General features: G+C 39.2%; 2 protein-coding genes across 2 annotated transcripts; both read left to right on the top strand.

Annotated features, from left to right (window-relative positions):
• The first annotated feature begins 5 nt into the window (after positions 1-5).
• Positions 6-12,305, top strand: LOC122346729 (cystathionine gamma-lyase-like). The gene is made up of 12 exons (XM_043241577.1): positions 6-179; positions 1,433-1,514; positions 1,591-1,686; positions 1,765-1,874; positions 2,059-2,193; positions 2,825-2,882; positions 2,979-3,056; positions 9,385-9,537; positions 10,250-10,371; positions 10,452-10,504; positions 11,125-11,263; positions 11,592-12,305. Exons 1-12 carry the CDS (start codon positions 6-8, stop codon positions 11,610-11,612), a joined length of 1,221 nt encoding a protein of 406 aa, XP_043097512.1. The 3' UTR covers positions 11,613-12,305.
• Positions 12,306-16,316: 4,011 nt separating this feature from the next.
• On the top strand, positions 16,317-25,121 carry LOC122346727 (cystathionine gamma-lyase-like). Its single transcript, XM_043241575.1, has 12 exons — positions 16,317-16,640; positions 17,515-17,596; positions 17,681-17,776; positions 17,866-17,975; positions 18,116-18,250; positions 18,488-18,545; positions 18,630-18,707; positions 20,357-20,509; positions 20,765-20,886; positions 20,967-21,019; positions 21,640-21,778; positions 24,524-25,121. Exons 1-12 carry the CDS (start codon positions 16,467-16,469, stop codon positions 24,536-24,538), a joined length of 1,215 nt encoding a protein of 404 aa, XP_043097510.1. The 5' UTR covers positions 16,317-16,466; the 3' UTR covers positions 24,539-25,121.
• Positions 25,122-27,166: the final 2,045 nt, after the last annotated feature.

Below are 27,166 nucleotides of genomic sequence, written 5' to 3'. Positions count from 1 at the left end.
CACGCATGGCTTCACGAAGGCAGAAGGACAGCTCAGACGGCTACCAGCCGCTCTTCAAATCATTCGCTACAGATGCGATCCACGTCGGTTCAGAGCCGGAGCAGTGGAACTCTAGGGCCGTAGTGCCTCCTATTTCACTCTCCACTACCTTTAAACAACACGAACCGGGGAAACACGCGGTGAGTCGACCACATACTTCGTAAGGGGTTGATATTGAGAATATAATTGTCGTTTTAGTCCGGTATTTGAATAAGTAGGTTGTGATTTGTTGTTTTCAAGCAGGCTGCACTTAGCAAACTACGAGCTAGGCCTGTTTGTGATAAGATCGGATAATTTAACAAAAGTTTACATTTAAACAACATCACAGGATAAGGTGAAGTTCTTCATTATAATGCTCAAATACCCTGTTTTAAAACTAGTTTTGGCTAGTTCAAGCTGATTTAAAATGCACTCCTAAGATCCATAACCTAGAAACAGTGTCTGGTGAACAAATAAGATAACTTTACAGAAGAGTGGTTACAGATTACATTAATAATCAAAGTGTCAGGAACGAACACGGATTCAATAGCAGGTTCAACTTAATTTATTTGTAGTCTTAGAACAAAAACTTGACTGGGGCAGAGGAACAGAAAACTTCAGAAGGAAAATCAAAACGGGAAACTTGATAGTCTCTACATAGTCCTGCTGCTCGATTCCAGTGTCAGATCCAAAGGATCAGGTGAGAGCGAGCTGCCAAACACTGCACCGGAGGAACCAGGCCCGGCAAAGGGGATCGGAGGTCTGGAGAAAACAAAATGGCAGAGCGAGCGAAGAGAAAAAAAACAAACTAAAAATACCAGCTAAACTTGGGGACTGGACTGGACTGGACTGGACTGGACTGGACTGGACTGGACTGGACTGGACTGGACTGGACTGGACTGGACTGGACTGGACTGGACTGGACTGGACTGGACTGGACTGGACTGGACTGGACACACTTGCAGCATCCTCACACCACAACGGTCAGACACAAGACTGCAAACAAAGGGAGCTTAAGTAGGGGGAGCAGTTAAGGAGCTAATGAGCCACAGGTGAGAACGCAGCTAATTAAGTGATTAATCAGATGACAATGGGGCGGGAAAACACAAGCACATGGCAGACTGTTTGACAGACAAAAACAAAAACAAACTGATCAGACTGAAGTCATGATACAAAGATGCTGCATTGACTGAAAGTTGACTGAATATTTACTCTGCAACAACATGAGAAAAGACAGGTGGTTTAAGTGACCTTCCCTTTCTTCATTAAGAAGTTACACTCTATATACATATATATATATATATATATATATATAAACTTAAATGTATTTTTCCTAATTCCTAATTCACAGATTTTACCTTTTTATATGTACAACTCAGAAAACTTTTCTTCCCTTGTTATTTTATTCTGCCAGGGTTTTAGCTACAGCAGGTGTGGAAATCCCACAAGAAGCTGTCTGGAGAGAGCGGTTGCTGCTTTGGACGGTGCACAACACTGTGAGTCTATCACCAACACATTTATATGTTATAAGACATTGCCATAAACTAAAACTCTGTCTAATTTTGCTAATAGGTTTTGCTCTTGCCTCTGGTATGGCTGCAACTTTGACCATCGCGCATCTTCTTAAGGCTGGAGATGAAATTCTGTGCATGAATGATGTTTATGGAGGTGAGTTACTGCTTCTATTAATGAATACAATGATAGTTGATTGTTGACTTTGGCTGAATCTGTCGTTTTTCACACCAGGAACAAATAAGTATTTCTCAAAAATAGCTGTGAAATTTGGCCTTGGTGTCTCTTTTGCTGATCTCACAAAGCTAGAGGAGATAAAAGCAGCTCTGAAACCAAATACAAAGGTACACCTGGCAGAGAAAGCTTAAAAAAAGTTACAGAAAATTTTGATTTGGGAAATATTTGCTGTTCAAATATAAGTAATTTCCCGTTTAAAATCTGACAATATATACATGTAAATTAGATCTGGGAAGTACCACTCTATCTGAAATTGCATATTAAATATTTAATTTCACATAATGTCTACAGATGTTATGGATTGAAACACCCACAAACCCTACATTGAAGGTGGTGGACATCAAGGCCTGTTCTGATATTGTCCATACGCACAACAAGGATATAATTGTTGTTGTGGACAACACTTTCATGTCGCCCTATTTTCAGGTATGAACATTTACATTATTTTAATAAATAACCAAGTGCTGCTGGTGTTTGGTTTGTGAAAATAAAGCAACATTAACATGTTCAGAGAGCATGCCTTAATGTCTCACACTGTGCCACTAATTAAAAAATGATTTAGGATAAACGACCTTTTTATTAAGCAATGAGTATAATACATGCAGGGGATAGAAGTTGTGTACTTATGTACTTATTGATGATTGATGATATGATGTTTTGTAGTATGAATAGTGCATTCACACTGAAAATTCCAAAAAGAAAAAGTGCACCTTAAATACCTGTATTATTCACTTAAATAACCAGAAAAATTAAATGGAACATTGAACACTTCATGCACTCAACTGTCGCAGCTTTAATTACGCCATGAAGGGAGAGGGGCTGTCAGACTCTTATTCCTTACAAAATAACCCTATATAAATAATTGAATTCATAGTGTGTCATTTGGGACCCAGTTAGTTTTCTCATATAGGAATTAAATACTGACCTAAAAGAAAGGTTCAACCAAATTGCCAATTACTCACCCTCAAGTAGTTTAAAAACTGTATGAATGTCTTTGTTCTGATGAAAACAATACAGAAATACAGTGTTTCACCTTTTTTTCTCATTTCTGGAACAGCGCCCCCTTGCACTTGGAGCAGACGTCTGCATGTACTCTGCAACAAAGTACATGAATGGTAAGAACAAATTAAAAGATAAACTGAAGATTGATTAGATTAACTTTTGATTTAAGTTCAAAAGTATCAAAGTTCAAATTATCCATGTAATTTCAGGACACATTGATGTTGTGATGGGACTGATTTCTCTCAACCGTGATGATCTCAATGAACGACTGAAGTTTTTGCTGAGTGGTAAGGAATGATATATGCAAGGCAGTATCATTATTTATATACTAATTATTTATATATATATATATATATATATATATATATATATATATATATATATATATATATATATATATATATATATGTATGTGTATATGTGTGTATATATGTATGTGTGTATGTGTATATATATGTATGTGTGTATATATATATATATGTGCATATATATCGTTTGAAATCAAATAAAATAATAAAAGTTTCCATATTGAATCGCTACATTATATTTCTAATCAACAATTTGTTTTTGAAGTACCTAAATTCAAAGCTTCATTTTACTGTTTGTAGGGACAGAAAAAATAGATTAGAATCAATTAATGCACACATATAAATGTGTATATTTAAGAAAAAAGTAAAAAAAAAAAACAAAAAAAAAACACCCCACAGAATAGCACTGTAATGCACTAAGTGCCAAATGTAGATCAATACTCACGTGGAGTAGAGCGAGGAATTGTTGTTTAAGGTGTGTGAGTGATGGAATACAGGTGAGCGTGTAATGAGGGCAATCAGGTGTGTGTGTGTGTGTGTGTGTGTGTCATCAGTGCTGTGGATGATCGGAATGAAGTTTTTGGGTGAAATACAACAGTGGAGTGACATCTGGTGGAGAATGAATACAAGTTTGTGGACTGGATTTGTGACATAGATTTGCCCTCACATTGGGGTACACAGCAACACGAGCCACTAAATTGAGAGGTTCTGCAGCATCAAGGGAGACATAATCATGGCCGTTGTTGTTTCAGACAGTTGGGGTGGTGTACGATGTGATCCCCACCATGGCAAGCAGACAGGGAATTAGTTCAGGAACAGGAGGGAGTTTGTTTGTCCTCAATAACAAGATTGCATAATGGAGGGGAGCAAACCAGTGCAAAAATACATAAATATACTGAAGATGTGCTTTAACATGACCCAGAGAAACACCAGGATCAATATTCAAATATAACTATGTGACACTGTATATACTATGTTTTTTTTCCATTTCAAAATAGTTACTTGTCTTTCAGGTGAATGCAATATGCTGTTTTAATATCTGCTGCCAAATCCTTGTGTAATCACTATGTATAATTTGATCAAATTATTTGATTTTTTTCAAGATTCACCCCATACCTCCCACATGTCATTGTAATGAACAATCAAAGACGGTTGGATCCATGTGTGACAGGGTTTAATCGTAGTCAGGCAAGCAGGGTCAAAACAGGAGTAAGCAGAGCAATACAGGAGATCCAGGAGACAAAACGGTAACAGGCAATAGGTCGGTAGGCAGGCAGAGAACAATCACAGAAACAAACACGGTCAGGGTCGGCAACAGATAATCAAAACAAGAGTAAACGCTCGGAATTGCTGTATAAACAAACAAGACTTCGCAAAGAGTGATCGTAGGGAAGTTCCTTATAAAGGCTGAGTCTAATGAGTAACACCTGGTGGCTCTAATCAGCCCAAGGCACGGGGTTGTGGGAAATTGAGTCTTTGGTGATCAGTATTCCGGTGAGAGCTCCCTCCGGTGGTGGTCGGAGAGAGCCACAGAGGTGCTGTTCGTGACAGAGCCCCCCCCCTGCGAGCGGCTCCGGAAGCGAGGAGTAATTCGACGCCGAGGTCTTCCACGGGGTCTGGGAGCAGGTTTGTCGGGATGGTCATGGTGAAAGGTGGCAGTGAGTGCGGGATCGAGAATGTCTCGGGCAGGTATCCAAGACCTCTCCTCGGGTCCATAGCCTTCCCAGTCAATGAGGTATTGTAATTCCCTGCCTCGGCGTCGTGAATCCAGGATTTCACGAACCTGGTAGGCCTCCTCGCCGTCGATGATTAAGGGAGGGGTGTCGTTGGCAGCGACCTCCTCCTGGTCCCTCTCTCCTCCCGGGCCACCGGTGGGTTTGAGCAATGAGACATGGAAAGTAGAAGCGATGCGGTAATTAGCAGGGAGATCGAGACGGTAAGAAACAGGCGTGACTTGCGAAATGATTTTGAAGGGACCCACGTACCTTGGACTTAATTTCTTGCATGGTAGCCGGAGGCGGAGGTCTCGGGTTGATAGCCAAACCCAGTCACCAGGTGAGTACTCCGGTGCATCTCGGCGATGACGATCTGTCTGAGCTTGGAACCTTCTGACTGCTCCTCTGAGATGGACATGAGCGGAGTTCCAGACCTCCTCACTCCTTTGTAGCCATGAGTTGACTGCGGGCAGTGCGGAGGGTTCTCCAGATCAGGGGAATAATGGAGGTTGAAAGCCCAGAACGCATTGAAAGGGAGTTAGGCCAGTGGATGGTTTCCTTAAGGAGTTCTGTGCATACTCAGCCCAGACTAAATAACGACTCCAGTCCTGTTGGTTGTTGTGACAGTAACTCCGGAGAAATTGTGACAGTTCTTGGTTCTGACGTTCGGCTTGACCATTGGATTGAGGGTGATATCCTGAGGTTAGACTTATGTTAATGTTAAGTTGTGAACAGAAGGCTTGCCAGACTCGAGAGGTGAACTGTGGACCGCGATCAGACACGATGTCTTTGGGTAGGCCATAGAAGCGGAATACCTGTTGCAAAAGTACTTCGGCGGTCTCCCAGGCTGTGGGTAGTTTAGGCAAAGGTATGAACCTGCATGATTTGGAGAACCGGTCCACGACCGTGAGTACCGTGGTAAAGGAGTTGGAAGCTGGTAGATTGGTTACAAAATCTATGGCAATGTGAGACCATGGTCTTTCTGGTATGGGTAGTGGTTGAAGGAGTCCTGCTGGGCGTTGATGGGAGGTCTTTGTGATGTTGCACGTCTCACACTGTTGAACGAAGTGGATGGTGTCTGAGCGAATGGTTGGCCACCAGAAACGATTGTTGACTAATTGGAGGGTGGCTGTGATACCTGGATGACCGGTGCTGGGGGTATAATGAACCCAATGCAGAACTCTTTGCCGTAATGTTTGAGGCACGTACGTTCGATTGGGAGGGCATGTTGGTGGGACTGGTTCGGAAAGTTGGGCCTCTGTGATCTCGGTCATGATATCCCACTGGGCTGGAGCAACAATGCGGGCTGACGGTAGGATGGGTTCGTGAGAGAATTCCTGAGGGATGCTCTCAAACTGCCTGGATAAGGCATCCGCTTTAGTGTTCTTTGACCCTGGGCGAAAATCAAATCTGGAGAAAAACAGCGACCATCTGGCTTGTCGTGAATTCAGACGTTTGGCAGACTGAATGTACTCCAGGTTTCTGTGATCGGTCAAAATGGTGAACGGTACTTTAGCCCCCTCCAGCCAATGCCGCCACTCCTCAAGAGCTGACTTCATTGCAAGAAGTTCTCTGTCCCCCACATCATAGTTACGCTCAGCGGAGTTAAGCTTACGGGAGAAGTAGGCACATGGAAAGAGTTTTGCTGGCTGTCCGTGGCGTTGCGATAATATTGCTCCAATACCAACGTTAGAAGCATCGACTTCCACAATAAACTCTCGATCAGGGTCTGGGTGATGGAGTATCGGGCAGACGCGTGAATTTTCTCTTGAGTGAGTCAAATGCCTGGATGCTGTCAGGTGACCAAGAAAGACGATGAGAATTCTTTTTGACTAGCGTGGTGAGAGGTGCGGCTACAATACTGAAATTACGGATGAATCTCCGATAAAAATTAGAGAAGCCCAGAAATCGTTGCAATTCCTTGACTGTGGAGGGGCGCGGCCACTCTACGACTGCCTTGACCTTGTGCTCATCCATCGTTACCCCCTCAGAACTGATGATATAGCCCAGGTAGGCCACTTGAGTCTTATGAAACTCACATTTCTGGAGCTTGGCGTACAATTGATTCTCTATCAGGCGCTGGAGGACTGTCCTTACGTGAGAGACATGAGCATCAAGGCTGTCGGAATAGACGAGAATGTCATCCATGTAGACGATTATAAATTGGTTTAGCATGTCTCTAAACACCTCATTCATGAAGGCCTGGAAGACAGATGGACTGTTCGCGAGCCCAAACGGCATAACAAGATATTCGTAGTGCCCGGAAGTCGTGGAGAAAGCTGTTTTCCATTCATCTCCCTCTCTGATATGGATCAAGTTATAGGCGTTACGAAGATCTAACTTGGTGAAGAACTTGGCTCTGCGGAGTTGTTCCAGAGAGGCTGGTACTAGTGGCAGTGGGTAGCGGTACTTAATCGTGACCTCGTTCAGACCGCGATAATCAATGCAGGGCCGCAGGCTACCATCCTTTTTCTTAACAAAGAAGAACCCGGCTGATGCTGGGGAAGTAGAGGGACGAATGAATCCCTTGGCAAGTTCTTCCTCTATGTATGATTTCATTGCACCTTTTTCACTAAAAGCTAAGGCTAAGTCTTGGTATTCAACAGGGAGTTTGAGTGGGACGGAGACCTTTTCTTCAGCGGGGAGTGTTTTAGTAGGTAAGTGGTGCGTGGGAGTACTCAGACAGTGTTTGCGGCAGTTAGTTGACCAATGTGTTATTTGGCGATCGGTCCAGGATATAGTGGGGTTGTGAGTCTCAAGCCAGGGTAGACCAAGGATGAGGTGGTGTTTGGGAGAGTGGATCACAAAGAGGCGTATAGATTCCGAGTGAAGAGGGCTAGCTTGCAGTGTTAGGGGTTGAGTGACTGATGAAATAGTTCCTGATCCGATTGGCCGTCCATCTACCGCCGCCACGGCTACATGGGGTTCACATGGAATGAGAGGGATTCTGTTGGATTCCGCAAAGGCTTTATCGATAAAATTACCGGCTGCTCCTGAATCAACGAGGGCTGTAGCAGTAATCCATGTCGACTTCACTTTCAACTGAACGTTGATTTCGAAAGAATCAGAATGAGTTGGGGGTCTCACTGACGCAGGTCACTGGTGCTGGGGACATGTAGGACAGTAAACTCGAAAGTGCCCGGCTTGACCACAGTAGAGACATAACCGTTCGCGTACTCTTCTCTCTCGCTCCTCTGAGTCTAAATGGGTTGAGCTGATCTGCATGGGCTCAGGTGACGGTGAACGAACAGGGTTTTGAAAAGAGGGAATCGCATACTTGCCGCGGCGTGCTCTGAGAATATTATCCAACTTGATAGTGATTTCCATGACTTCTTCTAGCGATCTGCCGTCATTGCGACAAGCCAGTTCCGCCTGGAGTTCGGTGTTTAAACCCCTTCGATACATCACCTTGAGTGGCGATTCTCCCCAACCTGATTGGACGGCAAGCGTGCGAAAGGTTAGCGTGTAATCGGCAGCAGTGTTGGTACCTTGTGATATGGTGAGCAGCTGGTCTCGGGTTCTTTCTCTCGGCTACATGTTCGAAAACCTCCCTGAATTCGCGCATGAAATCATTATAAGAGGGGAAAGACATACGGCGCGCCTCCCAAGTGGCTGTGGCCCATTCGAGCGCTCTCCCGGTGAGCAGGGAACAGATCAGAGCAACCTTGCTGTCTTTGGTGGGGTATAAACTGGGTTGCTGGGTAATGAACAAGGAACATTGCAATAAAAGGATGACCCGTCGAATTTGTCGGGCAAACTGAGATGCGGATCAGGGTTAGGTTGAGGCGGCATCAAGGTTGGTTGAGTGGGTTGAGCAGGTGGGGCGGTGTGCTGGGTTGGGTAAGCGGCAGCAAGGGTTAACGCTTGGATCGACCTCACCAGCTCTTCCGTCAACGTGGTGAGCTTATGCAGCTGTTGCTGATGTGTGGCGAGGATGGTAGCTTGGGACGAGACTTCTGACATCAGATGAAACATTTCTGCTGGATCCGTTTGTGGCAAAGTCTTCTGTAATGAATAATCAAAGACGGTTGGATCCATGTGCGACAGGGTTTAATCGTGGTCAGGCAAGCAGGGTCAAAACAGGAGTAAGCAGAGCAATACAGGAGATCCAGGAGACAAAACGGTAACAGGCAATAGGTCGGTAGGCAGGCAGAGAACAATCACAGAAACAAACACGGTCAGGGTCGGCAACAGATAATCAAAACAAGAGTAAACGCTCGGAATTGCTGTATAAACAAACAAGACTTCGCAAAGAGTGATCGTAGGGAAGTTCCTTATAAAGGCTGAGTCTAATGAGTAACACCTGGTGGCTCTAATCAGCCCAAGGCATGGGGTTGTGGGAAATTGAGTCTTTGGTGATCAGTATTCCGGTGAGAGCTCCCTCCGGTGGTGGTCGGAGAGAGCCACAGAGGTGCTGTTCGTGACAGTCATACTACCACAGTCCTTGCATGAAGATTAAACCTTCTGATATGTTTTTTTAGAAATAACAATATATTGCAGAATTACGCCTGGCTCAAATAAAAAAGTCAAATTGAGTATAGCAGAAGTAAAAGATTTACTTTCCTTTTATTTTCCTTTTCCATTTTCTTCAGCTCTTGGGAGTGTACCTTCTCCATTTGACTGTTATATGTGCCACCGGGGTCTGAAGACGCTCCACGTGAGAATGAAGCAGCACTTCAGGAACGCAATGGCTGCGGCACAGTTTCTGGAGGCCGACCCAAGAGTGGACAGAGTCATCTTCCCAGGTGGCTGTGGTTTGTTGTGATGTGTACAGTTAGGTCCATATACAGGTGCATCTCAAAAATGACAGGAAGAAAAATGTATGGAGAAGGGATGCAGTTCCTGATCCAAAGCGCACAACATCTGTAAAATATGGTGGAGCAGTGTGATGGCATGATTAAACATGGTTTCTAGTGGTGCTCGGTTACTGGTGTTTACTGATGGCGTGACAGCTGGAATCATTTGAAGTTGGAAAAGTGGAATATTCTGCAGTGGTCAAGTAAAACTTCTGATCTCAATCCTTGCATTTCACCTGCTGAAGACAAAACTAAAGGCAGAAAGACCCACAAACAAACAACAATTGATATCAGCTGCAGTAAAGGCCTGGCACTCTTTGTATCTTGTGACGCCTGCAAAGGATTCTCAGCAAAATATTCAAAATAAACATTTTATTTATGATCACATTTATTTGTCAGATTACATGCGAGTCCCTAAAAATGGGGGTACTCCCAAAAAAAAATCAAAAATTTGTGTGTTCAAAAATATATGGACCTGACTGTATAAGTAATTAAATAATTATTCCATTATCACGGTTAAAAATAGCTGTGCTGTTTGATATTTAATGTATGTACATTCTTTTACAATCATTGGTATGATGCCACCTCTAAGCTACACTGAACTGGACTGTTCAAACTGAACCGATACAGAGAGATTCCTTGATCATCTCTTTTCCTTCAGGTCTTCCATCTCACCCTCAGCACGAGCTGACAAGGAGACAGTGCTCAGGCTGTCCTGGGATGATCTCTTTCTACATCAAAGGAAAACTGGAGCATGCCTCAACCTTCCTCAGCAGTCTGAAGGTGCTTTGAAGCTTAACGTTGTTTGAAAATCTATTACATCTTACAATTTCAAGAATTTTGTATTGTTTTGTGCATTTTAGTTGATTACGCTTGCTGATAGTCTCGGTGGTGTTGAGAGTCTAGCAGGGCACCCGTAAGTATGTCCACATCCACTGACTGTTCTCCATGAAAGCTTTTGATATAATATATAGACAAAAAACAGCAATTATGTTAATCGTCTTTATGAAACGGAGTGTCTAATTATACTAAGTGCAAATAGCCAGCCTTGTTGGCAGAGTCTGTTTACACTGTCTCCGCCCACCAATGTGTGATTGGCTCAGCATTACAATAAATGGCTGACTCTTGTTAGTTCTAGTAGAACAGGTGGTAAAACATGCTATACTTATTTTGACATTATCGACCTGGGTTTAAGTCTAACAAACCCAATAATGAGGTTGCAGACAATGGCCAGTATTTGCAAGAAGTATAAATAGCATTATAACATTTTAACAGAAATTTAAATTTATAACGCATTGCTGTTTGCACTTGGTGTAAATAGCATCTGTTGAAATGCATGTGGATAAGTTTGTGGTATTTATGGTCCAGAAGTCATTCAGTAAATCCATTATTTCTGTTACTTAATTTGATACCATATTTTGTCAGGTGTCATTGTAAGTTATCCAGGGAAATCTGATTCAAAAATCAAGTAAAACCCCTATTTTAGGAGACATTTCATCTGCCTCTACTTCTTATGGTGCACCCTTTCTTTTCCAGAGCAATTATGACACATGCTTCATTGTCTGAGGATGAGAGGAAAGAACTGGGCATCAGTGATACGCTCATTCGTTTGTCTGTGGGCCTGGAGGATGAGGAAGATATTATTGCAGACCTGGACCAAGCTCTCCGTGCTACGGTAAGCATTTTAGGACACATTTCATTTTTGTCGTACCTGATAAGAAATCTGTATTCATTTTATGCACATTCAGTGTCAGTAGTTTTCAGCAAGGAAGCATTATTTTATTTGGGAAGGAAGCATTATTTTGTTCAAAGTAACCATAGAGATGTTTGTAAATAAAATAGTTATTTTTAAATATTTATTAAAGAATGCTAAAAATGTTTTGCAATATTGCACCAATATTAAGAAGCAAATGTTTTTTTTCTATTTTATTATATAGATTTTGTTTAAGAAGCAATTCAGTACATTAAAATTAATTTATTTTATGTATCCTTTCTTTTACCAGGAAGGTCCCATTGAGCAATAGAGTCTCTTCTTCCAGGCAGTCCTGGTCAAGATCAAAGATTTAGGATTTCTGCAGTAGATGGAATTTATTCTAAGGAAATCATGGCTTCCGTATTATTCTATAACCAAGGTGCATAAAAAACAAAACACTTTTAACATGATCTGAATAAACCATAGGAACTCAAACGAATAATAGTAGTTGATCTAGTAAATATGTAATTTTTATAGTAATATGAGTCTCCGGTAGAAAGAAGTGAATGAAGTAGGAGGTTTGCCTCGCAGTGCCTTTGCAACAATTAATAAAATATATATATATATTTTTTGATATAAGCACCAATAGAGTCATACAAGACACAATTATGACTACGAACTAGCATTTGTTCCAAAAGCAATACACGATTCAACTTTTTTTTGGTAAGGATGAATTTGTGTTCATGTATAACACAAGCTTAATCAAATACTGACAAATAAAGTTTTGTACGATTCTCTCTCCGGCTTCATATGGGAGGAAAGCTGACTAATGTGTACATTAAAAAGCCAACTTTGAGGAAAATAAGACGCTATACTGGGTTGGTGAACTTTGGCCCTGAAGAGCTGCGGCCCTGCAGAGTTTTGCTTCAACCTTAATCAAATACACCTGAACAAACTAATCAAGGTCTGAAGTGTTCCTACAAAGCTACTGGCAGCTGAGCTCTCCAGGACTACAGTTCACCTCCTCTGCTTTATACACAATCCTGGAGGCCCTCCCAACGCTGCATGTTTTCCATGTCTTAATCAAGCACACCTAATTCAGATCAGCTCATCATCCCAGAATACATTAGGTTCTGTCAGTGAAACAATTCAAAGCCATCTAGATTTAAGCCTCTGTAATAGCAGTTTATAAGGCCACACTGTGTAGTCATTTACAAAATAAGTAGTTTCCACAGTTTCACAATTTTAATTGATTAAATTAATATAACAATGTCACCTATTTCTTAATGTTCTATATGTATGTATTTTTTTGTCTAATAAAGGCTGAATTTGATTAATTAAAGCAAGGGTTGTTTCTTCCGTCTATCCTGAATTTTGAGAAAAGCGTGATTATCACAAATAGTACAAAAAAGCTTCTTCTACATCATACGTAATATATAAATCACTGTTTCACACTGAACAGCTTATTCACAGAAATGTCTAAATCCTTTAGGTTTAAGAGGTTATATTTCTAACATAAGCTCAGTATTAACTGACATTGTTATAAAAGCGGAGAAACCATGTACATTTGTTACAATAACATCAAGTATATAGAATAGAATAATTAAAAAAGCAATCTATTCAAAATCCTTTTGTGTGTATCATGTAATTTTGGATTGTGTTTTTCAACAATGTGTCTGTCATCTGAATCTACTCCAGTTTGAGCAGTGAACATTAAGGTCAGGAGTCATAGATTGGGACGTAGATCATTTAGGACATTCAAGGATTTTTAGAAACATGCCTTAGGAAAAAGCATTGCTGGTGTGCGTCGATAAGACAAAACAAAGAAACTGACATGTTTTAAGACCAGTCAGTGCACGTTTCTTTTAGATTTACATTTAATCTAATACCAGGCTTAAATATTTTCTGTGAAACCAGGGGTAAGATACATTAGTAATGTCATCTATATCTATTTATATAAACCTAACAGCATAAACAGTTTCAGCTCAATTGAAATGAATTTATGTGGCAAATTTGGCCGATGAATGTTTAAAATTTGTCAATAATGAGCCACTAATGCTATAACACAAGATTAACCCTTGTGTTATTTTGGGGACATTTTCGTCCACTGTGGGGTGCTGTTGAGTCTTAATTTGGCCCCAACTTTCTCTGCGTTTCACAAATAGAATGATTTTTGGTGACAAATGTTATTTTTACACATATTTTGGGAAAATGGGAGTGCGAGGGGATGAAAAAAACATTTGCGTCTCTCTGGTTCTGTGTTTTCTGGCTCAGTGACACAGGTTTCGTGCATGGTTGTATGGGTTGGTATGGTAACTCTGCTCTCTTTTCATGCAGGGGTGAAGTTGACAAAAGCTGGGTCAGAGGAGGCTTCTGTATATGCTGACATAGGTGAGTTTGGTAACAGTTGCGTTTAGATCATTAAAAGTAAAAGCTGTAGAGGATGTTTAAAACTGCCATTTTAAAAAATGCAATTACTTAATATTATGCGGTCATGTTCATGTAACGCAATACAAAAATAATATACCCTAATGACATCGATTCACCATGTTACAATACTTAATATCACTCAAATGTTTAGTTAATAAAACTAAAATCTCAAAAGGCTCAAGTCATCAGCCGCTGTGACTAACAGCAGTAGGTGAGGATGTACCCGCACAGTGTACTTTGAGTTATTGCCAGGAAGTGCTTCACAGTTTGTACTTGTAGTAATCTGGTTACACGTACAGTACAGTTTGAATCCTTGTCTTTTCCAGGCCTTTAATTTACACTAACTTTGATACAAATATTAACATCACTGTGAAAATAAAAATGTGTTAAATGCAGTGCTAAATTGCGTCAGCAATGGTGAATATATTTTAATTATATTAAGTTTAAACATAACCCCATAACAGATAATAAAGAGAACAACACGACAGTGGAATATATTACTAATACAATAACAAAGAGTAACTGCATTTGTGCTCAAGCTTGTCTAACTACTTCAGGTTAAATAGGTAAAGCTATGAAAGTTTACCAACAACCTAACATGTGTATATCTATCATGGTCTGAACATCTATGTATTTTGCTTGACATGTTTTATTCCATTGTATGCAGTTGCAGGTCTTTTGTTTAGCTGATTATATGGGAAAAGGAGGATACTCAATACAGGAAAAGGGGAAACCAATGGTTTTTAATGAGATTTACACCATCTCAAGGCAAAGTGTGAACCCAGTATTTCCAAACCATATTACTCATCAGTCTCAGGAAGGGAAGCCCATTGCTTCACATTGCACGAAATCATGTAAGTGCCCTCACAACATGAATCATCTGCAACACAAAGGAATGATCGTCATGTAACAAATTCAAAGTATATAGAACTTCCGCATTACTTTCTTTTTTGAGTCCTATTTTCTGATTATATTCTGATTTTGCATCCCCACTTGTCCCTTCATCCAGACAGCTGTGTAAATCATTTCCATTCCTCTTCTCCGTTCAGATGAGATGTGGAGTAAGGAGTAAGTAAGGCATTTTTCACTCATTATATACACAGGGAACGTTGGCATGGTCCCCAATCACTCCTGCTATGCATTCACCAACTAAATGGTACGAGAGCAAATGTAATTCTTGAATCTAAAGGATAGCCCAAAATGTATACAACGTATCAGGAGATTAATCTAAAGTGAAATTAATTTAAACACTCCCACAGGACTTACCTTGACCTGAGACAAAACTGATGATGCTAAGCAGCAAAACACACCCAGCATGCGTCCTAATGTGCATACTGTCCACCCTATCTGCCCTAACTGAAAATCACATTAAAACCTAATTACTAACATCACATAGAATTTAGGATGGATAGTATGCACATTGGCATGCAGGGACAGAAACAAGAATATCTTTCGTCACTTAAAGATATTCATGTAATTTTTGTGTCTAGCATACCTCTGATAAAGAGACAGATGCAGCAAACTATCAGTTACTTTCTGCTGTCACATCAGTTTATTGTTCGATCATATTTTTGGGCCGATAGTGACATGCCTACATGAGAAGAACAAGACCTGAATCTAACTTGGCGAGTTTAGAAACTGTGAGAAAAGTATTTAAAATAATACAATTGAATGAATAAAATGCAAAAAATAACTTTTCTTTTAAATGTTAATTTGTGCCGTTAAAAAAAAATGGTATAGATCAGATACTCATTTTTATTTAAAACTGTACATGGTAGTTAATTATAAGTTGCATGCTAAAGATACTGCATTTTAGATATGCATCTAGTTTCTTGAAATATATTTTAGTACATGTCTGCACCAGTTTCTTGATTGTAATGACACACAATGCTATCTGAGATTATGTAAATAATCTTAAAATATCCTTATCAGATTATATCAGAACCAATTAATCTATGCAACATAGAGATGTTTTCTTAAACAGTGTGGTCACAGCTGGACTGAAGGGTGTAGCCTGCTGATCATCACACCTTCGCTCACACAGCACTGGTGCCAGCACATGTTGTAAATTCAAATGCGTTTGATAATCTGTTCATTCATAAACAATAAATATATAAAAGGTACAGATCTTTTCAACTTTCTAGACACGCGCACTGTAAAAGTGGATGGCCTGCGGCGGTTACCTTAGAAAGCTATTTCAACCTGACATAACCAATAAAATGTAGTTTGGATTGATTTTAGCGTTTAGCCTATATTTTTGAGTCAAGCAAAAGCTTACTTTATACACTTTACCATTTTAGGTTACATTTTTTCCCGGTGTAGATATTTGACTTGTTCCTGATAGATAGATAGATAGATAGATAGATAGATAGATAGATAGATAGATAGATAGATAGATAGATAGATAGATAGATAGATAGATAGATAGATAGACTTATCTGAAAAGTAAACTTGGTTTTTACTGTTGGGAACGCACTCGGTGAACGGCATTTGGGTTTTGTCGTGTAAACGTTGCATCATCGGAGCGCTATCATTTCGCTGAACCGTAACATTGATCACGTGACCCAGCACGCCCCTGAGCGATCGCCAATCCTCTCCATTCACCTAAACCGCACAGATAGTGATTGGCGTAGAAGGGTTTTGTAGCGACTACCCTCCTGTTTAATGTAAAACATTTACAGTAAGTGAGAGCTATTCACTCTTCTGTGATCTCAAGGACCCGGTAATCTCATCGTCAGTCACATCCGGAGCACGCATGGCTTCACGAAGGCAGAAGGACAGCTCAGACGGCTACCAGCCGCTCTTCAAATCATTCGCTACAGATGCGATCCACGTCGGTTCAGAGCCGGAGCAGTGGAACTCTAGGGCCGTAGTGCCTCCTATTTCACTCTCCACTACCTTTAAACAACACGAACCGGGGAAACACGCGGTGAGTCCATCACATACTTCGTAAGGGGTTAGCGTTGAGAATATGTTAATTGTTGTTTCGTATTAATCTGATATTTGTGTAATTGTGTAGATTGTGACTCGTGTGCTGATCCGAGTGACAATGGAGCTCGCAATGGTTTCTTTGATTAGCAATTCTCAAGCGCGGTTTCTATTTAAATGGACTTGAAATTAAAAGTAGCAGGGGTTTGTGTGAAAGGGAAGTTTATTATTATTACTATTATTATAAATGTATGTGTAAATACCAACTAATATACTAAGAGTAATTACATACTTTTTTTTGTTAAATCTGTACAGTCAGGTAGGTATAAGTCACAGTGACTAAGCACAAAACATCTCATATCCTGCTGAAAAACCTGCTTCTACCGGCTTACATGTTTTAAATGGTCTCCCAGGAGTAGTTTGCAGACTAGTTTTAGAGGGACTTTGAGCAGCCTCGAGCTATTTAGGCTGGCTCAAAAGTGTCTTTATATAGAACCTGTTGACTTTGTTCAGATCCCAACTACAAGCCAGCTCTGTCGATTTAATTTGGTGATTTAACAAAATATACTTTATTTAAACAACTCCACAGGTTGTGGTCTTTCACTTAATTAGCTGTTTTTGGTTGTTACAAACTGGTTTTAGCCTCAAACTCCTCTGGAATCAGCCATAAACACAATGTATAGGATAATGTTTGACGTGAGTGGTTACAGATTACATCAGCAAAGAAGCTGCAAGTTAGCTGAATATGAGTATATATACCAATATATACCAATATGAGTCAGCCAGGTGGTTGAAGCAAAAGCATAAACAACTGAAAATAGTAGTTTATGCAAAGCATTTTAAATTTCACATTTTTCTAATATTTTACCTGCCAGGGTTTTGAGTACAGCAGGAGCGGAAATCCCACAAGAAACTGTCTGGAGAGAGCGGTTGCTGCTTTGGACGGTGCACAACACTGTGAGTCTATCACCAACACATTTATATATGTTATGTCATATAGACATTGCCTTAACCTAATGCTCTGTCTTACTATGCTAAAAGGTCTCGCTGTTGCCTCTGGTTTGGCTGCAACTTTGACCATCACGCATCTTTTTAAGGCTGGAGATGGAATTTTGTGCATGAATGATGTTTATGGAGGTGAGTTACTGCTTCTATTAATGAATAAAATGATAGTTTCTACTTAAAAGCTGATATTCTTACTGAGGCTTTCATGTTTTTTCTACCAGGAACTAACCGGTATTTCAGAAAAATAGCTGCAGAAGTTGGCTTTGATATCTCTTTTGCCGACCTCACAAAGCTAGAGGAGATAAAAGCAGCTCTGAAACCAAATACAAAGGTACACCTGGCAGACAGCATTACAAAATTACTGCGGAAAGAGGGTTGAACGAGTCATTATTAGCTCACACGGTTAATTACCTCTGAGATGTACCACTCAGTGGAACTGAAATGGCGTATTAAATGTTCTGGTTTCTACAGATGGTGTGGATTGAAACGCCCACAAACCCTACAATGAAGGTTGTGGACATCCAGGGCTGTGCTGATATTGTCCATGGGCACAACAAGGATATAATTGTTGTTGTGGACAACACTTTCATGTCAGCCTACTTCCAGGTATGAACATTTAAATTATTTTAATACATAGCCCAGTCCATCTTAGAAAATAAAGCAGCATTACCATGTCCAGAGAGCAACGCTGTGCTACTTATTTAAAAGTGAGTTAAAAATACATTGTGTACAGTTGACTCACTTGTTTCCTTGTACAGAAACTGATTTAATTATTTCATAATTTTTTTTTAACCGTTCCTTTAAATATAGTATCTCACCTTTTTTTTCTCATTTCTGGAACAGCGCCCCCTTGCACTTGGAGCAGACATCTGCATGTACTCTGCAACAAAGTACATGAATGGTAAGAACGAATAAACATTTTTATGTAACCTTTTGTGTAACAAAGTTTGTTGATCAAAAATTAAAATTATCCATGTGATTTCAGGACACAGTGATGTTGTGATGGGACTGATTTCTCTCAACCGGGATGACATCTATGAACGACTAAAGTTTTTGCAGAATGGTAAGGATTTAAACCATAACCTTTAAGACATAAATGTGGAAATCTGTTGACGTCCTGTTTTCCTGCGAACAGCTCTTCTCTTTATGGCATGACTTTGTGTTTCAAGAACAAATGAGCTATATGATTATATAAGATGTATTTCACAAGCAGTTTATGGCATGTGATTTATTTTATTATTTTGCTCTTTGAAATAAAGATAATTATTGGACAAAACTAACAATAGACAAACACCTGTATATGTGTGTGCGTGTGTGTGTGTGTGTGTGTATTTACATAATATTTGTGTACTCTATATTTGTTACGTGTGTATATATAAAGACTCTGACACTATAAAAATACTATGTTAATATATTTAAATTCAATTATATGAATATAAATAGTCATATAAATATTTTCTAAATATATACAGAATGTGTGTGCATTTATATATGATAAATATACACAGTACACCCACACACACCTAAACAAAAACTTTTTTGGATAAAGGAACTAGTATACACACACACTCACACACACACACTTGTTTTTGCGAATTGTGGGGACAAAAATTTTTTTACTGTACTGTACATACTGTACATGTATGTGCTATTCTCCTACACTTACCTTACAGCTAACCCTACCCCTTACAAATTTTCGAAAAAACTCACTCTGTGTTTTGAAAAGTGGGGACATGAGGTAATGTCCTCATAAGTCACCTTCTCCTTGTAATACCGCTGTCATACCCGTGTCATTATACAGATTTGTGTCCTCATATGTCACAAAAATGTGCACACACGCTATAATATTCACAGGCCCAGTGCATATTTGCAATATATGAAATATTAAGTAGCACAGGTGTTTCTTTTATATGCATTTTGTCATCGTCAGATTTTAATGCTCATCTGAACGATAATCTTAATAAACCATAATGTACAAAAAACAAACGTTGATTTAAGGATTTAACGTTTTTTTTAAATCAGATAATCACAAGGCCAAAGAGTCATCAGCCACTGAGCTTATCACTGAAGGGTTAAAGGTTCAGCTCAGTGTTATAATGTGCATGAATATGCTGAAGATGTGTTTGAACATGCCCGAGAGGCACCAGATGTAATGCACAGATACAGCTCCGAAGAAGGAATTTTAGCAAGAATGAAGTTATTTCTTCTACACTACTGGGGGGCTTTTGTGAGGGACAGTAAAAATATACTTCATTCACTTGAAAAGAAAGTAATGTGTCTTCAGGTGAATGTAATATCCTATATTAATATCCGCTGGCAATATTTCCCTTATGTTATTACATGTAGTCTCATTGAAAAAGATCATTTCCTTTCATTCCCTCTTGATTTTGAAGTGCATACCTCAGAAATAGTTTCAGGAAAACGTTTTTTCTTTGGTTATTATTGCTATATGCTTTATTTTAATACGATTTTAAAACGGTCTAATCGCTGTGCTAATAATTTGAGCAAGTTATAATTTTATCTACTTCATCTCAGACCTCCCACCTGTCACACTGCAACAGTCCTGGTGTTATAATTAAACCTTGTGCTTTCTGTTAGGTTTTATTGCTGTTACATCAGATTGGAGATTTATCCCTGACTGTAACATTAAAAATGAATCAACTGCAACCTTTAAGGGTTGTTTTAATCTCTCTTTCTGCATTTTTACTTCAGCTCTTGGGGCTGTGCCTTCTCCATTTGACTGTTATATGTGCAACCGGGGTCTGAAGACGCTCCACGTGAGAATGAAGCAGCACTTCAGGAACGCAATGGCTGCGGCACAGTTTCTGGAGGCCGACCCAAGAGTGGACAGAGTCATCTTCCCAGGTGCCTGTGATGTTATTGTAGCTTCACATGAAAATGAATGTTGGGTGATTTTGACATGGAGGGAATTACTCGATTCATAATTCAAAAAATAAAAACGTTTGGATGAGTCCAGTAGATTTTTTTTTAATGATGTGAAAACTTTAGAATAGTAGTGTAGGTGTTTCATTTTGTATAATACCACCTATGGGCAACCTTCAAAATGATCTGGTATTCAAGTCGGACTCGACTGACTCTTGATCATCTCTTTTCCTTCAGGTCTTCCATCTCACCCTCAGCACGAGCTGACAAGGAGACAGTGCACGGGCTGTCCTGGGATGATCACTTTCTATATCAAAGGAAAACTGGAGCATGCCTCAACCTTCCTCAGCAGTCTGAAGGTGCTTTGAAGCTTCATACGGTTTGAAAATCTATTTAACATCTTACATTTTTAAAGAAACTATGTTGTTTTGTGTTTCAGCTGTTTGCACTTGCTGAAAGTCTCGGTGGTTATGAGAGTCTAGCAGAGCACCCGTAAGTTAATCCACTCACTGTTCTGAGGGAAATTTGATTTAAATCCAGATCATACAGAAAATAAACATTCACCCCTGGTTTCACAGACATTGCTTAGTCCCGGACTAAAATGCATGTTTTATGCATTCATAGTGTGTCAGAGCAACATATTTTCAATTGTTCTGTGTCTAGATGCACACCTGAATTGTTTCTTGCAAGGCTTTTTTGTAGCTTAAACATCTTTATTAACTAAGGCCAGGTTAGTCTTGGCTTAAGCTTAGACTATTACATTTTATTCAGTCCTAAACGTCTGAGAGGCTTATTTTTGGATTTCCACTAGGGGTCGGTAGAGCTCTAATGTTACTGTAAAAAGAAATAGCAGAAATAACACTCTTGTTGTCTGAAAGGTTTGCCTCATTGTAGAAGAATATTTAACACGAAATAACGGCACACTTATAGTAATCAGCCTTTAATATAATGGAATAAAGGTTAATCATCTTTTGGAACAGGTTTATGATATTTATGGTTCACTCTGATATTGTACCATGATTTATTCTTAAAAATTAAATCAAAGTCTATAAGAACGGTTTTTTTCAGGGAACGTTTCACCCACCTCCATTTTGCAATCTTTTGTTTTTCAGAGCAATTATGACACATGCTTCAGTGTCTGAGGATGAGAGGAAAGAACTGGGCATCAGTGATACGCTCATTCGTTTGTCTGTGGGCCTGGAGGATGAGGAAGATATTATTGCAGACCTGGACCAAGCCCTTGCTGCTGCAGTGAGTATTTCAGTAGACCTAGATGTCTGACTCTAAATAAATAAATAAACGCACACACACACACATTCAGGTCAATACAATTCAGTAGGTTCAGTAAGGAAGCAGTTTTTGCTCAGTGTGATAGTGAAGATATCATAATGATACTATTATTCAATATTATTTCAAATAAATGCTGTTTTGTTTTACCTTTATATTCATTTAGGAATCATAACAAATATATCACAGTTTTCATAGAGTATCGACCCCAAATTTTTCCAAACAAACGCTTGGAGCCTCACTAGTCCCAGATAGTTCAACAGATAGCCAGTGCATTATGTGTATATGACAACGATGTCATTATCTCCAAGCTATAAAGGCATCGCACGTAATCGTGTATATTTCTATTCGCAATGCCTCATTTTCGAACCAAAGGTGCTTTCATGCATTTAATGGTGCATTCTCATCTAAATTGATTTTATTCCCTGAAATATGGTATTTTTTTAAGCTTGTGTCAACACGGAGATGATTTCGGCTCATAAAGTTCAGCGAGCCATCTCTGAGAGCGCAGGCCATTTCCCCTCTCTCTAAAGTGCACTGCAAAATAAAGTTCCAGGAAATAAAGACAAATCAGCTTAGGTCAGAGTCTGAGAATTATTCCCATAGAAACGTATTTGGGAGGAGAAAGCTAGGGGTGTGTGGGCTGTGCGGTCTCTCGGGAAGCCTGCTCGCTCTGTTGGACGGAGCCTTTGAGCGTGATATCGCAGCAGTGCAGACGCGTTAGCAGATGCTTATTAACAAAGCAAAGGTGCAGCGGTGTAGTTTGATAAGATTTGTACATCGCTACACCATTCACCCCGTTCTTGTGAAGGTCTAGTGATCGTGTCTTTGAGGTGAGAGCCCTTTTCCTCTGTCAGCAATTCAATGCGTGCCCTGCACTTCCGTATGTGATCCCTTCAGATGTGCTTTGCTGCTCATCGAAAGAGAATGAAAGTGAAATCATGACTTGTATCCAGTTGCTATCCAATGCCCCTCTGAGACCATTACAAAAAGAGCTTTTGTGATTTGCGGTGTGTTTTAATTTGATGACATACGTACTGAGGGGCGAATTCCATTAGGTCCTGGCACGCAGTTTTCCTCTGAGAGTTATAGATCTTCAGTCTCTTCCATTCTTTCTGAAAACCGTAGGTTAATTATCTGCACTTTTGTGAGGTTAAGAGCTGTCGTTTAAAAAAAAAATAAAAGGCAGAATATGCTAATGTTAACCGCATTTATTGAACCACTCTGCGGTGAGCTTCAAATTGCTGCCTCTGTGCCGTTTCAACCGGTTGAAAGAGACTGTGGGGCGCTAGCTAGTGAACTTAGGACAAATCTTACAGCACTGGGAAAAAAGTGCTGCTTAATAAGGTTTATTTAAAATACAGGTTTCACTTTATTTTGATGATCCTTTATGAACATTCTGTTGGCAATAAGTATCTTTGTCACCTAACTTTCATTAGTGTTAGTAGAGTATTAGTAGACTGGTAGGGTTAGGGTTAGAATAAGTTGACATGTTCTTGAAAAGTTATAGTCAGTAGGATGTCTGTTGGGAGATCATCGCAATTATTAGTTAGCAGATACTAATCTACTTGTACTCTAATGAAAGTTAGGTGACATGTAGGTGCAAAGTTAATTATTGTCAACAGAATCTTCATAAGGGACCATTAAAATTATTACCAAAGTGTTGCCAAAAAACAAATTACAAGTTCCAATATACACTACTAATAATTAATTAATACTTTTATTCAGTAAGGATATGTTAAAATGTATGAAAAGTTCTAACTGGTCTCAAGGCATAAATATACCTGGGTGCAATTTTTAGTGAGACACGAAATGCATAGCAACAAGTACACATCACTGCAGTTTCCAAAACTCTTGACACCTTTTATTCCCTTTCACACAAATTTACCAACGTTTGATTAATAAAGAATAATTTTTCACATAATTACTTGAAGAATATCATGCTATGACTGCAGAACAGTATTCATATGCTTGGAGATTTGAAAACTGATGCTTTTAAACATTAACATCACACATATTTAGCTTCATATGTAAGGGTTTTCAGAGACAGTAAGTTTGAGAGGCGATGAGCTCCAGTTTGGTTCCTGTGTAACTGCTGTTCAACAAAACAGTTCAACAGATACACTAATCTGTGTAAAAGGAGGTTGTAATGGCACGGTTGCATCAACAAATGTTTTTTCATATCAGTTTTGAATTTTCCAAGACGGGTAGGTTTAGGGTTGGATTTGGTGTAGGGCGTGTATACAGAAATATTAAACTTTTTGCAGTTTATGCTGCAAAACTTTTTTTTTTTCAGTTTTTGGTTTCAGAATTGATAATAAGAAATGTTTCCTGAGCACCAAATCCTCGTGTTAGAAGGTTTTTTGTAGAATCATGTGAATCTAAAGACTGGAGTAATGGATGCTATATTGCTAATGTGCTGGAGTAATGGATGCTAAATCACAGGGATTAATTGCATTTCATAATATATATGAAATGTATAAATTATTAATTTATTTTAGTGTTTTTTTTTTAATCAGATAAATGCAGCCTGGGTGAGACTTTCAAACAAATGTAAACTGTAATGTGTGTGTGTGTGTAATGTTTTTTCATATTCATATTACATAACTGTATAAAACATATTCAAATATTAATTTGTTAAAACCAAGATGTTTGTTTCTGTTCATTATTTTATTAATCTAATGTTGTGCAACCAATTTTTTCAAACAGCACCCAAAAAAGTAAGAGGCTGATCAAGCTCAATCAAGAACAGTGGTACAACATCTGGACAAGACAAGTCTTCTGTGGCACATTTCTAATACTACTATGACAGTTATGCTTGAAAAACTTGATTTGCATTTGTCAGGGAACAACTATCCTCAAGAAACTCATTTGCCATCTTTTCTTTCAAATTACAGCAGATTTGCTGCTTTTGTGTTTCTACCTTTTTGTAATTATAGTTTGATAAGGTAGTTGGGTTATAAACATGTTCCACTATTTAAACTTTTAATACAGGAAAAAGCCAGGACTTCAAGGGAACTCCGATATCATGCAAATGAAAATTTTTATCTTTTTATAAGGACTGTGATTCAAGTTAATTCGGCAAGAAGTGCAAGCAGCACAAAAGACACAGTTTACACAACGAATCTTTATTTTCTGCATCAAAGAAGCACAGTTACCTCGTAATGTTTCAAATCACTCTTTATTGATCAGTTTGTATTTTAAATACTGGATATTGGTTGGAGGCTTGAGCATTTTAAACTCTTAGAGGAATCGCATCTGATCTTTGTCTGTGCTACCAGACCCATTAAAAGCCATTTGTAATCTCTCCCTCTGTTTTGTCTTCTTCCTGAATGTCTTTGATGGTGGTACACCATAAGCAATCACTTTGAAGTCAACAAGCGCCACACATGTAATTGTAAGATGAATAGCAAAAGACATATCTAATGAGCCGATCTACCAACACCATCAATAATGCTACAAGGGCAGCTTGGACTGAGAAGTAATTATTTCTCCACAGCATTTATCAGGCTTGAATTTATTTCTCTGACAGGCATAATTCTCTAGTCCTGACGAGGCTTAATTATTTTTTTTTTTAAAAGGTTTTTAGGATATGCTGCAAGAAACAGAACCATGAAGAAAATGTTATGTAAAAAGTGTTTTTGTTTAGGATGTCAAATATTTCTCAAATCTTGACAGGCCGTTTTGCCCTTTTATATGCAGTTTACTGATAAAGAGTCTTTCAGCGGCAGTCAGTTCATGCTTGTCAAGGTATAAAACTGTCAAAGCGCATCAATGCCTTTTAGTTTGTCACTATATTTCAGTGGCTATTTTCCATCATCTTCCCACAAAGCCTATATTCTATATCAAACGAAAAGCATTTCACTTATGTTATTTGCTTACTCAAGGGATGTCCATTTAGCAAATTGTACACGCAGGAAGCACAACACCATTAACCCAGGTATGCAGTGACAAAAGTTCTGCTCAGACCCATTAACTCTTATATTTTACTGTCCATATATCTCCGGTGCAGGAGCCATGGCATTTTTTATTAAAGCCAGACATAACGCATGTAAAATGTCATGGGTCAGGGGCGTAAAGTTAATTCTCTAATGTTTATTTATAAGTATATGCTGTGTCCGACCCTTGTTTGACGCTCGTACAGTTTGGGAGGAGAATGCACTTGTGTAACAGGCTAGTAATAGAATTAATGGGAACATGAGCAAAGCTGAGGTTGCAGCTCTTACGTGACCCAGTGTTCAAAATAAATGTTTGATCTTGCCAGGCTCATGCTGTGTTTTCCAATTTCCCTACCTGGTCTCATGGCATTAACGTACCTTGGTGCACTTTTGAGGAAGCCTTGAAGAAATGAACACTAGAGGCAGTAAAACCCTGACACCTATTATTCCTTTTCACGCACGTTTGCGGTAGTCTTCACGGAAAAACCAGATAACGTTTGCTTAGCGACGGCAGATGCTTTCTGAGAGCAAGCCTGAACGCTTTCGTCCACTCGCTTTTAGGAAAACACTCTCTTTCCATAATTGTGACTTTATGAAAAGCTTAAAAAGCTTGGTAAAAGCTTACCTTTGGGAAATGTATCAAATAAAGGCTTTAACTATATGAGCCGAGGTACAAAAGGACAGACAAACCCATTTCATCCCCAGAGTTTTATTGTGCTTTCGTACCTTCTTTGATTTACAAAGTTCCTTTTCACTTAAATGGATAATACCAGGATTATTCCATTAATAGGTCCAGCAAAATAATGAAAAGTGTCTTTGGCTGGTATTATGCGCCCATATCAGAAATTTTATGAGTGTAATTACAGGATGGTGACATTTTGTCTTCGTGAAGATGTTCCAGTTCATATGCAGCTGTGGCCCTGTAGGGTCATTCAGATAGATCGAGTGGAAAATGACTTCAACTATGAGCCAACCATCTGCTTTAAGAAAGCAGTTGAATTTATTTTTAAAGTGGTCTGCATTTTAATTAATGTAATACGGTATGATTTGTGAAAGTTTTTTGTTGTTGTTGTTGTTGTTGTTACAGGTTTAGTCCCATAGTAGTGTCACAGCTAAGAAGTTCATCCGTTTATTTAAACACACTGTATGAATCGTTTTTCTCTTTCTCTTAACCTTCTCTTCATGATCCATTACGGTGCACAATCTAGCTGTGAATAAGCTTTGTTCATTCTGATCGCTTAATAAAGGTGCCAAAAGCTGCTGCTAACTAGAAAGAAACCACCCAAACTAGGACCTTTGAGTACATTTTGGAAAAAGATTATTAAAGATTGGTTCATTTTGTCCTTGTCAACGTCAGTGATAAACTCTCCTCCTTTTATTAAACTCTAGAGGGCTCCGGTCATAGCAGTGTTCA

The sequence above is a fragment of the Puntigrus tetrazona genome, chromosome 6, assembly GCF_018831695.1.
Source record: "Puntigrus tetrazona isolate hp1 chromosome 6, ASM1883169v1, whole genome shotgun sequence".
Lineage (NCBI taxonomy): Eukaryota > Metazoa > Chordata > Actinopteri > Cypriniformes > Cyprinidae > Puntigrus > Puntigrus tetrazona.
The sequence above is the reverse complement of the archived record's forward strand: the minus strand, read 5'-3'. Positions and strand labels throughout refer to the sequence as shown.

Coding starts and splice junctions, on each gene's coding strand:
- LOC122346729 (XM_043241577.1), top strand. CDS start 6: ATGGCTTCACGAAGGCAGAAGGACAGCTCAGACGGCTACCAGCCGCTC. Junction 1,875..2,058: donor CTCTGAAACCAAATACAAAG/GTACACCTGGCA, acceptor TAATGTCTACAG/ATGTTATGGATTGAAACACC. Junction 11,264..11,591: donor ACCAAGCTCTCCGTGCTACG/GTAAGCATTTTA, acceptor TTCTTTTACCAG/GAAGGTCCCATTGAGCAATA.
- LOC122346727 (XM_043241575.1), top strand. CDS start 16,467: ATGGCTTCACGAAGGCAGAAGGACAGCTCAGACGGCTACCAGCCGCTC. Junction 16,641..17,514: donor ACGAACCGGGGAAACACGCG/GTGAGTCCATCA, acceptor TTTACCTGCCAG/GGTTTTGAGTACAGCAGGAG. Junction 18,251..18,487: donor TCATGTCAGCCTACTTCCAG/GTATGAACATTT, acceptor TTTCTGGAACAG/CGCCCCCTTGCACTTGGAGC.